The sequence below is a fragment of the Sminthopsis crassicaudata genome, chromosome 3, assembly GCF_048593235.1.
Source record: "Sminthopsis crassicaudata isolate SCR6 chromosome 3, ASM4859323v1, whole genome shotgun sequence".
NCBI classification, from domain to species: domain Eukaryota; kingdom Metazoa; phylum Chordata; class Mammalia; order Dasyuromorphia; family Dasyuridae; genus Sminthopsis; species Sminthopsis crassicaudata.
Genome location: NC_133619.1, coordinates 524,864,486 through 524,879,798, shown reverse-complemented (window position 1 = coordinate 524,879,798; position 15,313 = coordinate 524,864,486). Strand labels below are relative to the sequence as shown.

At 40.1% G+C, this 15,313-nt stretch overlaps 1 protein-coding gene across 1 annotated transcript in view; it reads left to right on the top strand.

Annotated features, from left to right (window-relative positions):
- DIXDC1 (DIX domain containing 1) overlaps window positions 1-15,313 on the top strand; it is an 82,782-nt gene that overhangs the window by 1,220 nt on the left and 66,249 nt on the right. Inside the window, exons 2-3 of the mRNA XM_074304272.1 lie at window positions 14,776-14,813; window positions 15,094-15,143. Coding sequence (XP_074160373.1) covers window positions 14,776-14,813; window positions 15,094-15,143 — 88 coding nt within the window. The remainder of the gene's footprint in view (window positions 1-14,775; window positions 14,814-15,093; window positions 15,144-15,313) is intronic.

The window sequence follows — 15,313 nt, the reverse complement described above, 5'->3', positions numbered from 1 at the left end:
ATACTGTGAAAGATATATATTTTTTAAACTTGTGGATTAAGTCCAATGCTCTGATCAGGGTGTGGCCCATACCTAAGATCTGCACATCCCTTTACTATGTCCTCGTGGGAGAGCTGGTGACATCACCACTTGGACTGGTGTTATATGGTCTGGACCTGTATAATCTATCTATTATTGACTTCCTTAACCTCTCCACAAGCAGATTTATTGGAGATGAAGAGGTCATTTCAAATATTAAAATTCTAGGATCTTTGATTTAGTGGATTGTGGTAGGATAAAGTTGTGTGTGATAGAGCAGAAATGGATATACTTTGAGAGCCTCTGGACAAAGGTGGGAGAGTTGGAACCGGAGGAAAAGGGCAGAAAGGGAAATCAGGGAATGGAGACATAGCATCGAAAGTTTGCATTCTTTACACCTATCTCAGATAGTGGATAAAGACCTAGGATCCTCCCAATCTAGAAAGCTAACCATGCATTGAAAAATTCCCTGATTTCTAAAGCAGGAAAAACAACATTACTTGGAAGCTTCACTTGGGATTTTTTTTTTTTTTTTTTTTTTTGCTTCTTTTTTAAAGAAGGAACTAAAGATTGCTAGGGAGGCTTCTAGTCAACAAATGTGGGTGGATTTGATTAGAATTAAGATTAAGATTACAAGAATAAATATCTAAGATAACCTCGGAAGAATTTAGAGTGGCTTTCCTGGATCCAGGGGTACTTGGTATCAGGTAGACAGAAGGGCTCCATCAGGGACCCCAGGGATCCAGAAGGGAATTATAAGAGGAAGGTCTGTTGTCCAGTGTGGCCAGAACAGCTGAGTCAGGAAGCCAAATCTGATCTTTGGGCTCCATGAACAGAGTGCCTCTGGAGAGAATGGCAAAGGTTAAATATTTCTGGCTTTCTCTGTTAATTAAAAACAAGGGCAGGGAAAAGGGGAGGAGAAGTTGCCTTTTAGGGAAGAGGCTGGAGGAGACTCCAACCCACCCAGTCCTGAGTGTGACAGTCTGAAATGAATATTCCTACTAGAAGATTCAGGAACAAAGTTCTTCCAAACAAAGGCACCGAGTGTCCCTAAACTCAGAGACATTCTACTCAGGATGACAGCTCTCCCTTTCTGGCCCTTGGGATTAGTCAGCCAGACAATCCCAGAATAGCTCTGAGTTAGGCTGCATTCCTGGCAGGTAGTGAGTGGCCTGATTGCCCAAGACTGTATTTTGGGCTCAATTATGTCAGTTGTACCAAACAACCTTCCAGAAAACTCTGGGGTGTAATCTGCACTTCTTGTGTCTTTAGGACAGCCAGTCCCTGTTGGGAAGTGGAATACCAAAGGGTAGAAAATATGAGAGTTTGGGTTTCTCCAGGGCTTCAGAAACCTTGACCAGGGCTTCTGAGAAATAAATAAATACAGAGGCTGTCTCAGGCTGGAAACCTGGAAGCATAAACTCATTTTTGTGTGAGAGATCTGTTCATGTGGAGGGAGCAAGATTCCTTCCTATTCAGCTAGTCCTGCCAGACTCTGATAGGAAACAGCACATCCAAGTCTGTCTCAGGAAGAAAAGAACTGGCACGGTAGAAATAGCACCAGACCCATATACAGTGTCTACTCAGGGACTGACTCCTACCCACTCCAGTGGCAAGACCATCTCTGAGCTTGCCTGTGGCAGAAGACAGCTTGCAAGTAAATGAAAAGCCAGTGCACTGGAGGGCATTTGCTATCTCCTGCCAAGAAGGGCCTTCAGGGAACATGAGCCTGTAGGGATTCAGAGATTAAAGGAGAACTATATACTATGTATATCTGGATTTCATCAAGGCATTTGATGCAAGATAGCCTGGGCTGAATGATAGGTAGATTTAGAACTGGTTAAATGATCAAAAGCAGAGTTTTGATTAATAGACTGGATACACCCTGCAGAGGTGGCCTTTTCCATAGCCATTCACATTGAACATTTTTACCAACAATTTGGATGAAGACAAAGGTGGGTGTGCATAGCAAACATGTAGATGACACAAGATTGCAGAGATGATATACAAAGATGGTATACAAAAGATGACCTAAGACACTGTGTGACCTTGGGCAAATAATTTAATTCCTTTTTATTTCAGGGTTGTTTTGAGGCTCAAATAAATTAGTATTTGTAAAATATTTAGTACAGTATGTGGAACATAGTAAGCCCTATATAATTTTTGGATATGATTATCATTATTAATATAATTAAGATACAATCCACAAGCATTTATTAAGCCAAGTACTAGGGATAAAGAAAAAAGCAAAAAACTCTCTGCCTTCTAGGAATTTACACTCTTAGATGAGAAAACATATACATACATTAGCACATATAAGTTAAACAGAGAGATGGAACAGTAGCCTTGAAAAATACCCTTCGATCCAGCAGTCTCTATTGCGTTTATATCCCAAAGAGATCATCATAAAAAAGGGAAAGGGACCCACATGTGCAAAAATGTTTGTGGCAGCCTTTTTGTAGTGTCTAGAAACTGGAAACTGAGTGAATGCCCATCAGTGGGGGAATGGCTGAGTAAATTGTGGTATATGAATGTTATGGAAATGATCATCAGGATGATTTCAAAGGGGCCTGGAGAGACTTACATGAACTGATCCTGAGTGAAATGAGCAGGAGATCATTATACATGGCAACAACAAGATTATATGATGATCAGTTCAGATGGACATGGCTCTCTTCAACATTGAGTTGATTCGGACTAATTTCAATAGAATTAGGTTGGAGAGAGCCATCTGCATCCAGAGAGAGGACTGTGGGAAGTGAATGTAGATCACAACATAGTAGTTTCACTTCATTGTTGTTTGCTTACTTGTTTTTTTTTCTCACCCCTGTTTTACCTTTTTGATCAGATTTTTCTTGTGCAGCATGATAAATGTGTAATTATGTTTAGAAGAATTGCACATTTAACCTATGTTGGATTACTTGCTGTCTAGGGAAGGGGAAGGGGAAGGCGGAGAGGGAGGAAAAAAAATATGGAACACAAGGTTTTGCAAGAGTGAATATTAAAAACTATTTTTGCATGTATTTTTTTAAAGCAAAAAGCTATTATTAAAAATAAATAAAATAAAAAAGAAAGGAAGGCACTAGCAGTTGGGGGGACTAGTGGAAGTCTCCTGAAAGAAGTGGTACTTGAGCCAAGTTTTAAGAAAGTAATGGATTTTAGGAGCCAGAGCTTTGGGGATAAAGTGTTCCAATCATAGGAGCAGCTAATATAAAGGAAAAGAAAGAGAACATGGAGTAGCACATTTGAGAGACGGCAAGTAGACTGGTATGATCTCAATGTAGTTTGTGGAGAGAATCATAATCTATTAAAAAAGAAAAAACTGGAAATATAGGAAAAGGAATGTTCTAAAGGGCTTATAAAGCCATACAGAAGAGTTTGTATTATTAACAACAACAACAACAAAAACAAAAAATCCTAAAGGTAATAGGGAGTCATTGGAGTTTATCTAGCAAGGGAGTAACAAAACCAGACTTGGTTTTAGGAAAGGAGAGGAAATTGACTGGATCAATGAGAAAGTTATTATAATAGTCCAGTTGAGAGGTAAGGAGGGCCTGAACTTAGGTGGCGGTCATGTAAATATTGATAAGGGAACTGTGAAGAAAAGTAGAGTCAGACTCAACAAAATTTGACAACTGATTGTATGTATAAAGTGAAAGTAGGAAATTAAAGATGACCCCAAAGTTATGTTACTTGGAGTGGTGCTGATGAGGTTCTGGGTAGCTAGGATGGTTGAGAAAGCCAGAACCATTGTAAACAATCTGGGAGTCTAGCCACTCCCTGAGGTAAGCTGGGAGGGGCACTGATAGGGGGACCTTTTTGATTTTCATTTAAGAGTTTTAAGTGGACTTTATTACAGCCCAAGCCCAGGTGGAGGTCACCAAATGTGACCCATCCGAGTTATGATGTCAGACCCCCTAAGTTATAAAAGAATTTAACTGTATCTCACCAACTGCTAACTTGTAATTCAGTCCATCAATTAATGGTGTCCTCCTTCCTTTTGGTGTCTTTCTCCTTCTACCCAACTCTTTTTGGGATGCTAAATCCCTATTAGGGTTAAGCCATCAAGTCAATGGTGTAACCCCCTCCCCAATAACTCCTTTTTGGAATTAGTTAGCTTGCTAAACAACAGCACAATAGTTATCACCAGTAGGGTGGGTTCAGGGAAAACCTCTGGGTGAGGGCTGCTTCCCACTTTTGGTGTCCATCTCTCATCTGTGTCCACCTCCAGGTAGCTGACCATACACAGCAGCCACACTCCAGGAAGCTCTTTTGGCAGACGGGCTAAGCCAGCTTGAGGGTCACCTGATAGGGAGTTAGGAGGGTGTCTACTCCAAGCACATGAAGACTCCCCATGTGGAATGGGGTGATCCAATAGAAATGATGGTATGTAAAGGAGATACTAAGGAGTTTGGTTAGTCAGGAAAGCACCTGCAAGGCCATCCACTGCATCTTGAATCATTATTCGGTTTTTTGGACACCAATGGTGACCAGAAGAGGGTTGCTTCACTTAAATCCAATTTACACATAAATCAAAAGACATCAGGACCCTAAACCTTTTAGGATTAGTTTAGTAATCCCTACTTGCCACATCTTAATGGTCACTTCAAGGGGAAAGCTATTATAATAGTCCAGGTGAGAGACAGGAGGGCCTGAACCAGGGTGGTGGTTGTGTGAATACTGAATGTGTGAATGTATGGAATCAGCAAGATTTGGACTTTTCCCTTGTTAATTGCTAAAACCCTCTTCCTTGCTAAAGACTGTTATGGATTTAGCTGTTCTTAGCAGCATAATAAAGTTTTTGTCCCTTGATTTAGAGGATGTCTAAACCTGCAAATTCTTTTGAAAGAATTTGTGACACATCTCAATATATTTTTGGGGTGTCACCCCATACACTATCATTTGGTTGGTAAACCCCATCATTTTGGTGACGTGGTACCAGGAGAATCTGTACCCTGTTGATAGATTGAAAGAGGAATTGGATTTTTGGAGGAAAGATGAGTTTGGGGGAAAGATAATGTTTTGGATATGTTTAATTTGATATTACTATAAATCATCCAGATTAAAGGCATTTGGTTAAAAAGGACTGGAGCTCAGGAGAGAGACCAAGGATGAAGATACACAGCTAGGAAAAATCTGTATTGAGAAGATAAGCAAACAAAGTAGAGCTGAGGAAATAACTAAGTGAAAATATTGAGAGAAAAGAGAAGGTCCAGGAAAGTCTTGGGAAAAAAGCCTATAGTTAGTAGGCATATTATGGGTGAAAATTCTGCAAAATAGACTAAGGATGAATGATCATAGAGGTAGGTTGTTGTTTGTCCTTTGTTCTTGAAGAAGGCATCAGGGAGGGGATGCCATGACATGCAAGTGAACTGGATTTAAGTAATGCAGGGTTGTGCAAAGTCAGCAGCCTCACTTGCTTCTCCTGAGCCACCGGAGTCCAGTGACAAGATATAGGTGAGGACAATGGGGGATGGGTGCAGTGGGAGACTTTGACCTTTTTAAGATCTTTAACAGGTCCCAGTGTGACTGAAGCAGCTCCCATTCAGTAATTAAGGCTAGGTAAGAGGGGGCAGCTAGGTGGCAGCTAGGTGGTACAGTGGATAGAGCACCAGCCCTGAATTCAGGAGGACCTGAATTCAAATCTGCTCTCAGACACTTAACATTTCCTATCCGTGTGACCCTGGGCAAGTCATTTAACCCCAGCCTTAAAAAAAAAAAAAAAAAAAAAAAAAAAAAAGGCTAGGTAAGAATGGAGGCAAAGAATGACCTCTTTCCTAGCTAACAACAACAAAAAAAAATCCAGTCGAGGAGGGGAACATCCTGACGGTTTCTGGCCAAAACAGAAATAATTGCTATTTATATTTACGCTGGGGCAACCAGACCAAAACAAAGTAGAGTAATTTGGGTTTAAGACATGATTTTTAAGAAAGAAATTCTAGCCACAAGATAAAGGAAGGAAGAAAGGGAGGGAAGGAAAGAGGGAGGAAGAAAAAAAAGGAAAAAAGGAAGGAACGAACGAACGAATGAAAGAAAGAAGCCATGTTGCTTATTCCTCAGTGGGGCAACTTCTACTCAGAGTTTGTTGTTTATTCTTCATTCTCAAAGACATAACCTTGCACAGCCTTTCCTCATACATAGAGGTGAGTTCACAGAGGAGAACCAAGAAGGAACAGTGCCATAAAAATCCAGAAGTGAGAGAGTATTTGGGAAGAAAAAGGTAATCAACAGTGTCAAACACTGAAAGAGGTCAGGAAGATTGAGAACTGGGAAAATTTAATAATTCCTGGTAACTTTGGAGAGGATAGTTTCAGCTCAATGATAAAATTGGAAGTCAGACTATAAAGAGTTAAGAAGAGACTGAGAAAGAGGAGAGAGACTGAGTGCAAGTGGCTTTTTCATGAATTTTAGCTGAGAAGAGGGGATATACAGTGATGGCTAGAGAACATGATTAGTAGGGTCAAGAGAGAAGGTTTTTTTATTATAGCTTTTTATTTTTTTTAATTTTTAAAAATTAATTTTATAATTATAACTTTTTTTTTGACAGTACATATGCATGGGTAATTTTTTACAACATTATCCCTTGCACTCACTTCTGTTCCAAATTTTCCCCTCCTTCCCTCCGCTCCCTCCCTTAGATGGCAGGCAGTCCCATACATGTTAAATATGTTATAGTATATCCTAGATACAATATATGTGTGCAGAAACAAATTTTTTGTTGCACAGGAAGAATTGGATTCAGAAGGTAAAAATAATCTGGGAAGAAAAACATAAGTACAAACAGTTTACACTCATTTCCCAGTGTTCCTCCTCTGGGTGTAGCTGATTCTGTCCATCAATTGACCAATTGGAACTGAATTAGCTCTTCTCTTTGTCGAAGATATCCACTTCCATCAGAATACGTCCTCATACAGTATTGTTGTTGAAATGTATAATGATCTCCTGGTTCTGCTCATTTCACTCAGCATCAGTTCATGTAAGTCTCTCCAAGCCTCTCTGTATTCCTCCTCCTGGTCATTTGTCACAGAACAATAATATTCCATAACATTCATATACCATAATTTACCCAACCATTCTCCAATTGTATAGCTTTTTATTTGCAAGATATAGACATGGCTAATTTTTCAAGCATTAACAATTGCAAAACCTTTTGTTCCAACTTTTCCCCTCCTCCCCACCCCTTCCCCCAAATGGCAAGTTGACCAATACATGTTAAATATGTTAAAGTATAAGTTTAATGCAATATATGTATATATGTCCAAACAGTTATTTTGCTGTACAAAAAGAATCAGACTTTGAAGCAATGTACAATTAGCCTGTGAAGGAAATCAAAATTGCAGGCAGACAAAATTAGAGGGATTGGGAATTCTGTGTAGTGGTTCACACTCATTTCCCAGAGTTCTTTTGCTGGGTGCAGCTGGTTCAGTTCATTACTGCTCTATTGGAACTGATTTGGTTCATCTCATTGTTGGAGAGGGCCACGGCCATCAGAATTGATCATCACATAGTATTGTTGTTGAAGTATATAATGATCTCCTGATCCTGCTCATTTCACTCAGCATCAGTTCATGTAAGTCTCTCCAGGCCTTTCTGAAATCATCCTGCTGGTCATTTCTTACAGAACAATAATATTCCATAACGTTCATAAACCACAATTTATTCAGCCATTCTCCAATTGATGGACATCCACTCAGTTTCCAGTTTCTGGCCACTACAAAGAGGGCTGCCACAAACATGGAGCAGTCTGCTGAAAAAAATAGGAGGGGATGAGATTTAGGGTACATGTGGAAGGCTGGCTTTACCAATAAGAAGGCCATAGCTTTTGATGGGGCTGATAATAAACACCAGATAATGGCAGGCAGTTTCTGTATCACCAAATATGTTATTTAGGCATCAGATTATGGTAGGGGCCAATTGTTAGGGTTCGGTCATGTGAAGAATTCACATTGGACTTTCTCTTTGGGGAAGTTTTATTTAGGGGAAGAGGTTACAGGCAAAATGATGGGATACAGCAGACACCAAGAATAGTAAATATGAAATAGAACTGGGAGAGAATAGAAAGGGGTTTTAATAACTAATGATGGAAAGGATATCAGTTCATATATCAGGAGAAAAGAAATGTTCCTTGAGGTTGGGGCATGCCCTTGGCTGACAGGCTAAATTCTGAAAGGGACTCAGCCCCCCAAAAGAGTTAGTTAGCTGTAAGGAAGAGAAGTGGGGTCTGGAGCCTGGTGGAGTTAGGAGAAATAACAAAGGGCAAGGGGGAGGAGTAAGAGAAAAGATATGATGAGATCTCAAAGAGGTCCTGAATGGTGGGTGTGGTGGGCTGAGAGAAATTAAAAAGTTGATAAAAATTATTCCCTGGGACAGGAAGGAAGAAGGCTCTGATGATCCAGATCAGTTTAGTCCAACCCACTGGAGGTAACCTGTCAGAAATCCTAGTTATGCCAAGTTCCTGAGGAAAAATCCTCTAGATAAGACAACTTTAGCCCCAGGCCATGATTGCTGTCCTCCTTTGGGTCAGCCTACCACAGCACTCTGCTTTCCCCTCCTACATGATTTCTCCCCTAACCCCACTTCTCCTTCCAGCTAACTCTTTCAGGTGCTAGGTCCCTTTCAGAATCCTGAAACTAAGGGCCTGCCTCAACCTCATGGTAATTGTGAGCTCCACTGAGGAAATTGTCTCTCATATGCCCTCCCATCTGTACTTCATATTTACCATTCCCAGTGTCTATTGTATCCCTTCATTTTGTCTGTAACCTCTTCCTCTAAGAGGCCAAAAGAGAATGGCCTTGTGAATTCTTCACATGCCCGAACCCCTTTTTCTGCCACCTGCCATCATCTGGTGTCTATGTCACAGATTTATCAGTGGCAGAGTGCAGAGACCGACTGACCCAAAGGAGGTGAGAAATATAGCATGGGCCCTAAGCAGGTTTTACAGGGAAAAGGTAGCTTCAGGGGCATGACTGGGATTTCAGATGGGACATGGCAAAGTAAGGCTGCCCAAGACCCCAACGGAGCTTAGGCCTCAGGGGTATGACATAACTTGGATTCTGACTGGACCACCTCCCCAGAGGGAGTAAATATACTTTAATATATTTAACATGTATTGGCCTACCTGCCATTTCGGAGGGGAAAAATTGGAACAGAAGATTTTGTAACTCTCAATGCTGAAAAATTACCCATGCATATATCTTGTAAATAAAAAGCTATAATTAAAAAAAAAAAAGAAATAAAGGTAATATGATAATATGATATATTGATAATTTGAAACAGATTTAGGAAAGCATAGTGGAGCTATGGAACGACCATGACATAGATCTTCATCACAGGTTACAAAGATTTGTCCTTTATTATATGAAATAGCGCATGACAGTCATACTGATTAAACAACTTATTTTGGTGGGGAACCCACTTTTAAAGTCTCAGGAGAGCAGAAGAGTTGGGTTGGGGAGGAAGGCAGGATCTAGGGAAGAACCAGGAAGGAGTTTGGTTGTCTAAAATATCTGCTAATCAAGACAGCCTCAGAGGTTGGAGTACTAACAATAGAAAGCCTGATGAGCTCCAGCTTCACATCATTCCATGCTAACTGATCAGTCTAGAAGAATGACTTCATTACGACTGGATAATAGGAACTGGATGGGCCTGTTTTAAAAATTCTTGAGAAAAAGCTGTATAGAATTCACAAGCTGGTTTAGAGTTCCCATCACCTTCAAAAACTGAAGCAAAGGAGGAAGTGGAAGGATGTTAAGGAATTGAGAGATAATAAGGGGAAAAAAGATAGCTGATAGTAAATGACCTTGATTTCTAAAATGAAGTATGAGGTGAAAATCTCACTTGAAAGTGGTAGGAGATGCCGTGGGAGAAAAGAACAGAAGGTTTGGGGCAGATGCTGTTGATGAGTAGGATAGTGAATAAATGAAGGATGACAGAAGTATTTCTGAGGCGGCCAGGTCACACAGTGGACGGAGTGCTGGACCTGGAGTCAAGAAGACTCATCTTCCTAAGTTCAAATCTGGTATGAGACACTCACTAGCTGTATGACCCTGGAAAAGTCACTTAACCCTGTGTGCCTCTGTTTTCTCTTGTGTAAAATAAGCTAGAAAAAGAAATAGCCATTCCAGTATCTTTGCCAAGAAAAATCCAAATTGGATCATGAAGAGTTGGACAGATTGAAGACAACTAAACAGGAACAATAGAAAGTGTTCTAGCTAAGACCCACTTGAGATTACATAACAAGGACTAAGGATGAGAATAAGTGACTTGACCTGGGTCACACTGCTGGTAAGGGTCTGTGACCTGGCTCAACAAAGGCTTCCTGACTATAAATCAGAAAGCTTTATCAAATACTTTGTTCCCTGAGTGCCTCGAGAGGAGAGATTAGAATCCAGGAATCGAGTTGGGAATAATAAAGCATAAGGACAAGATAGAAAGAAAAACAAGATAGAATAAATAAATTCCACAGTTCTTGAAAATAGGAATGGAAAATTTGTGGTTTCTGCCCTGATTAAGAATATATCAAGAGCTGCTGTGTGTGTAGCAGCTTGGAGTACAAGGGAAGGTCAAGGAACTTGAATTGATTTGAGGGAACACCAAAGGTGTTATTGTGTACAGCACTATACAATACTGTTGTGAGGTGAAATTTCCTATTATGACTGTAGAGAGGAAGACAATGATTAAGGGACTGAATTTGTTGGGAAAATAGGGAGAATGTCTTGGGAGTTCAGAGAGACGACTAAAGGCACCTGTATCTGAATTGGATGATATATGAGGGAGGGAAGCTCAAAAAGGAGAAGTTGCTGAGTAAAAGGCCAGAAGTGGGAAGATCTGAATTCAAATGTGCTTTCAGGGGCAGCTAGGTGGCACGTGGATAGATCACTAGCCCTGAAGTCAGGAGAATCTGAGTTCAAATCCAATCTCAGACACTTACTAGCTGTGTGACCCTAGACATATCATTTAACCCCAATGCTTTACCAAAACAAACAAACAAATGTGACCTCAGATGCTTACTAAGTATATGATCCAGGCCAAGACCCTGTGAAGTTGGAATCTGGCACCAGATGATAAGGTTTGGTACCAAATGATAGAACTCAGTAGCAATTAACATGTGAAGAATTCACAATGGCCTTCTCACTGCTAAAAGGTACCTTTATTTATGAGAAGAGGTAGCTGGCAAAATGAAGAAGGAAGTGGTAAATATGAAAAAGATTTGAAAGAATATATAGTTAAAAATTAACGTTGGAAAAGACAAATTGCCCAGGGGAACTCACAATTAACCAAGAGAAAGGGAATATGTCATGAGGTGAGTATGCTATTAACTGGCATGGAGAAGTTTACAAACTAGAGGAATTAGTTTACTATAATAGGAGAATGTCACCATGAGACTTGGGGAAGGGGTGAGGAGAAAGGCACCACAAGTCAGAGTGCTGGGGAAACCTAACCCAAAAGGGATTCAGCTCAGATGGCACACACAGGCCATGCACAGAATTTATAGGGGAAATTTAACCTGGGAGGCTTGACATCATAACTTGGCTTTGGGACTGGATACCTAAGGTGGGGTTTCTCAAGACCTCCAAAGAGATAAGGCTGAATTGATCCCCATCAACTTCCCTGAGGGAATTCTTCCCTGCTTGCATATTATAACCTAATCAATACTTCTCCCTTTCTCAGCCACCCCCACCCTGATATCCAGGACCTCTGGGATCTAGAAGTTTTTCTAGATCATAGAACAATGGGCAGAACTGAGTAAAATGAGCTTTAGCAAGTATAAAGTTCTACATTTAGGTTTTAAGACAAAAACAAAAACTTCCAAAGTACAGGATGGAGATACACAATATAGGAAAAAGACCGGAAATTTTAAGAGACTATAAACTAACAATGAAGAAAAAATATGAGCGCTAATAATGTACTCTGATTTGGCTCATGTTTGCTAGAGATAATTTTATTAAATATTAATCTATATCCATGTCATTTCTAGCTTGGAGAGAGAAATATCCAAATTGATATAATCTCCCATACCCTGTGACATGATTATCTCCCTAAAAGAATTGATGTAACATTTATAGGAAACTTGTGCATGTGAAATGTCATATGTTAAATATAGTAGCATTCTAGTTTTTTTCTGGACCACTTAAAAACTAAAAAGTTCTTTTCTGTAATCTATATCTTTAAAAAAAATAATAGTTTTTCATTTTTCAAAATACTGCAAAGATAATTTTCAACATCCACCCTTGCAAAACCTTGTGTTCCAAATGTTTCTCCCTTCCTCACCCTCCACCTTCCCTCCCCTAGACAGCAAGTAATCCAATATAATAATTCATATGCAATTCTTCTAAACATATTTCCACATTCATCATGCTATATAAGAACAATCAGATCAAAAGAGGGGAGAAATGAGAAAGAAAAAAAAAAAACAAGCAAACAAACAAACAATAACAACCACAAAGGTGAAAATATTATTCTGTATTCCATAGTCAGTTTCCCTAGTCCTCTTTCCATCACAAGAATATTAGATTCTTCAATCTATATCTCAACACAAAATGCAAAAGAGGACACTGCTCTTAGGTCAAGGCACTAATCAATTCGACAGATGAGGATTTTATCCATGCTGAAGTTCGGTTATTAACCACTGATCCGTTTCCCTGAGAAAGAACAGAAGCCCAAGAAATAATGTTTAGCTTTTGTTCTACCTACTTTCCTAAGAGGAAAAATATGGAAATGGTGTTAGCTTGGAGAAATATGATTTCCTAACTCTTCTAAAGAAACTAAAAGGATGTTTTAAAATGTATATTATACAAAAGCATTGAGTCAACCAGAAGATGCTCCCAAAGCTAAGCTGCATTAACAGAAGTCTAGAATAAGGGAATTGAAATATTTTAGGAGGGAAATGACAAACTGAAGCATGTTTTAGAAAAGTTATGACTAGAATGGTGAGCAGATTTGAAGAACTAGGAATATTTACCCCCAAGAAGAAAAGACTTAAGTGGGCATCTTTGTAGTTGCCTTCAAAAATATGAAATGTTGTCCAGTGAAAAAGAGATTAAATTTTTTCTGCTTGACTGCAGAGGGCAGAACTATGGCCCACAGGAAAAAGTCACGTTTCCATTCAGTAAATAATTTACTAACATGTCAGGTACTGTGCTAAGTGCTAAAGAAACAAAAAAAGGCAAAAGATAGTCCTTGTCCTCATGGAGCTTACAATCTGATGGAGGAAACAAGCTAACAAATATTTACAGAGTAAGCTATACATAGGATAAATAAGGCATGCACTGGAATTAAAAGAGTTGAAAAGGATTTCCCATAGGTGGTATTTATTATTATTATTACAAATTTGGTTTTAATACCACTTCATACTGTGAAGTGGCCTAGAATTCTCAAAAGCAATGCCAGAACATAAGCTCTGGCAGGGAGTCCTACTGAGTGAGGAAGGATTCCAGTAAGGATCCATCTAGTAATAGTGTTCCTTGAAGATTATCTCCAGAAGGTTAACAGCCAGGTGATTTTTGTTTGTTTGTTTTGACCAGAGCCTGATCATTATTTTGCTGGGGCATGGGAACAGAGAGGCATTGCAATTTGTTTTGGAGTGTACATCCATGTCAGTGAAACAATATATATTTGGGTATATCGACAGAGAATGATGATGATGATGATAATGTTCATCATCAGCCAGGTTTAGTAACTTTGTTGAGGTTATAGGGCAATCAGACTTCTCCATAACAGGCCATCAAAATGATGAAGTTACCCCCCAAAAGGGTGGGGCATAGGGGATACCCCAAAAGTATATTGGAGTTGTGGGCTGATGTTATGGGGTATTTCAAAAGAATTTGTAAGCCTAGACCTCCACATCAAGGGCAAGGTTTTATTACACTGTTAAAAACAGACTAAATTTCAAGAGAAGTTAGCTGATTAACTCCAGGAAGCAGTTAGCTATAATAAGGAGAAGGATGCCATAAGGTGGGAGTAAACCATTGACTGGTGGGCAAGCCTTAAAAAGGGAAATTCTACATTATGAGCACATCTTTTATAGGGGAAATATAACATGGGTGGCTGACATCATAACTAAGCTTTCAAATAGGATACAGTAAATTGGGGTTATGATGATTTTGTCAATGCAGAGAATAAAAAGCACTTACCGCTAAGATGAACCTATATATGCTTCTCCCTTCTTGCCTCTGGGATTATTACAATTTTATCAGCGTTCCTCCTTGCTTGCTAGGAAGTAGATTTCCAGATTGTTTACAGTGATTCAAGCTTGCTCTACTAATGCCCACCCGGCTCCTCAGGACCTCCTCAGTATGATACAATGGATAGAAAGCTGGTAACAAAGTCAGGAAGACACGTTCAAAGTTTGTCTGACATCATTCTGGTGATGTTTCCTAGGAAAGACTTAGTGTTCTAGGCAACTCTCTAGGAGTAGAATTGAAGGGGCCGCTAGGTGGCGCAGTGGATAGAGCACCAGCCTTGAATTCAGAAGAACCCGAGTTCAAATCCGATCTCAGATACTTAACACTTCCTAGCTGGCAAGTCGCTTAACACCCCCAGCCTGGGGGGGGGGAGGGGGAGAGAGAGAGTAGAATTGAAGAGGAAAATTTGTCTCTTTGAAGAATTCCCTCTACCAAAAAAATCATAGTCTAGTTTTTATCCCTAAGGATCCTTCCCATCATCAGAATTGCTGCAGTGCCCATGTGTATAGGGCTGGGGCTGGAGGACGAGTGTGGGAGAATGGTGCACACTTACTTAATGTGTCTTCCATCACAGGAGCTGCCCGGCATCATTCCACAAGAAAAAGGACAGAGGTAAGTTAGGGACTGGGGAAAGGGGCTCTCAGGACACCAGTGGAATGGGGGTATGGAGAGGAAGAAATTAGAGAGGATATGGAGAATAAAAGGATATTTTGGAGAGGGCAAAAGGAAGGTTTGCAAATAACATGGAGAAATAGTTTTAAACAGACTATTTGAAGAACTCGAGCTGCCTCCACATTCACAATGCTCCTGCCTTCGTTTTCCCACCCCCCATCCCAGGATATGATATTAAGTGCTCTTTTCGTGTTTAATCATTTGGGTTCCTTCCCTTCAGGGAGTCATGCGAAAAGGAGCGCAGAGAAGCAGCCGCAGAAGAGCACAAAGGTAATGTGATAGCCCATTCCTGTCCCCCTTCCACTCCCTGGGGGAAGGCCTCTAACACGACATCGAGAACTAAGGGTCTTTACACTTGGACAGAGAGGGCTCAGGGTGTGCAGAACTTTCTGGGTCTGCTCGTTCCTACAGAGGCAGAATAAGAGACGATTTTTATAACG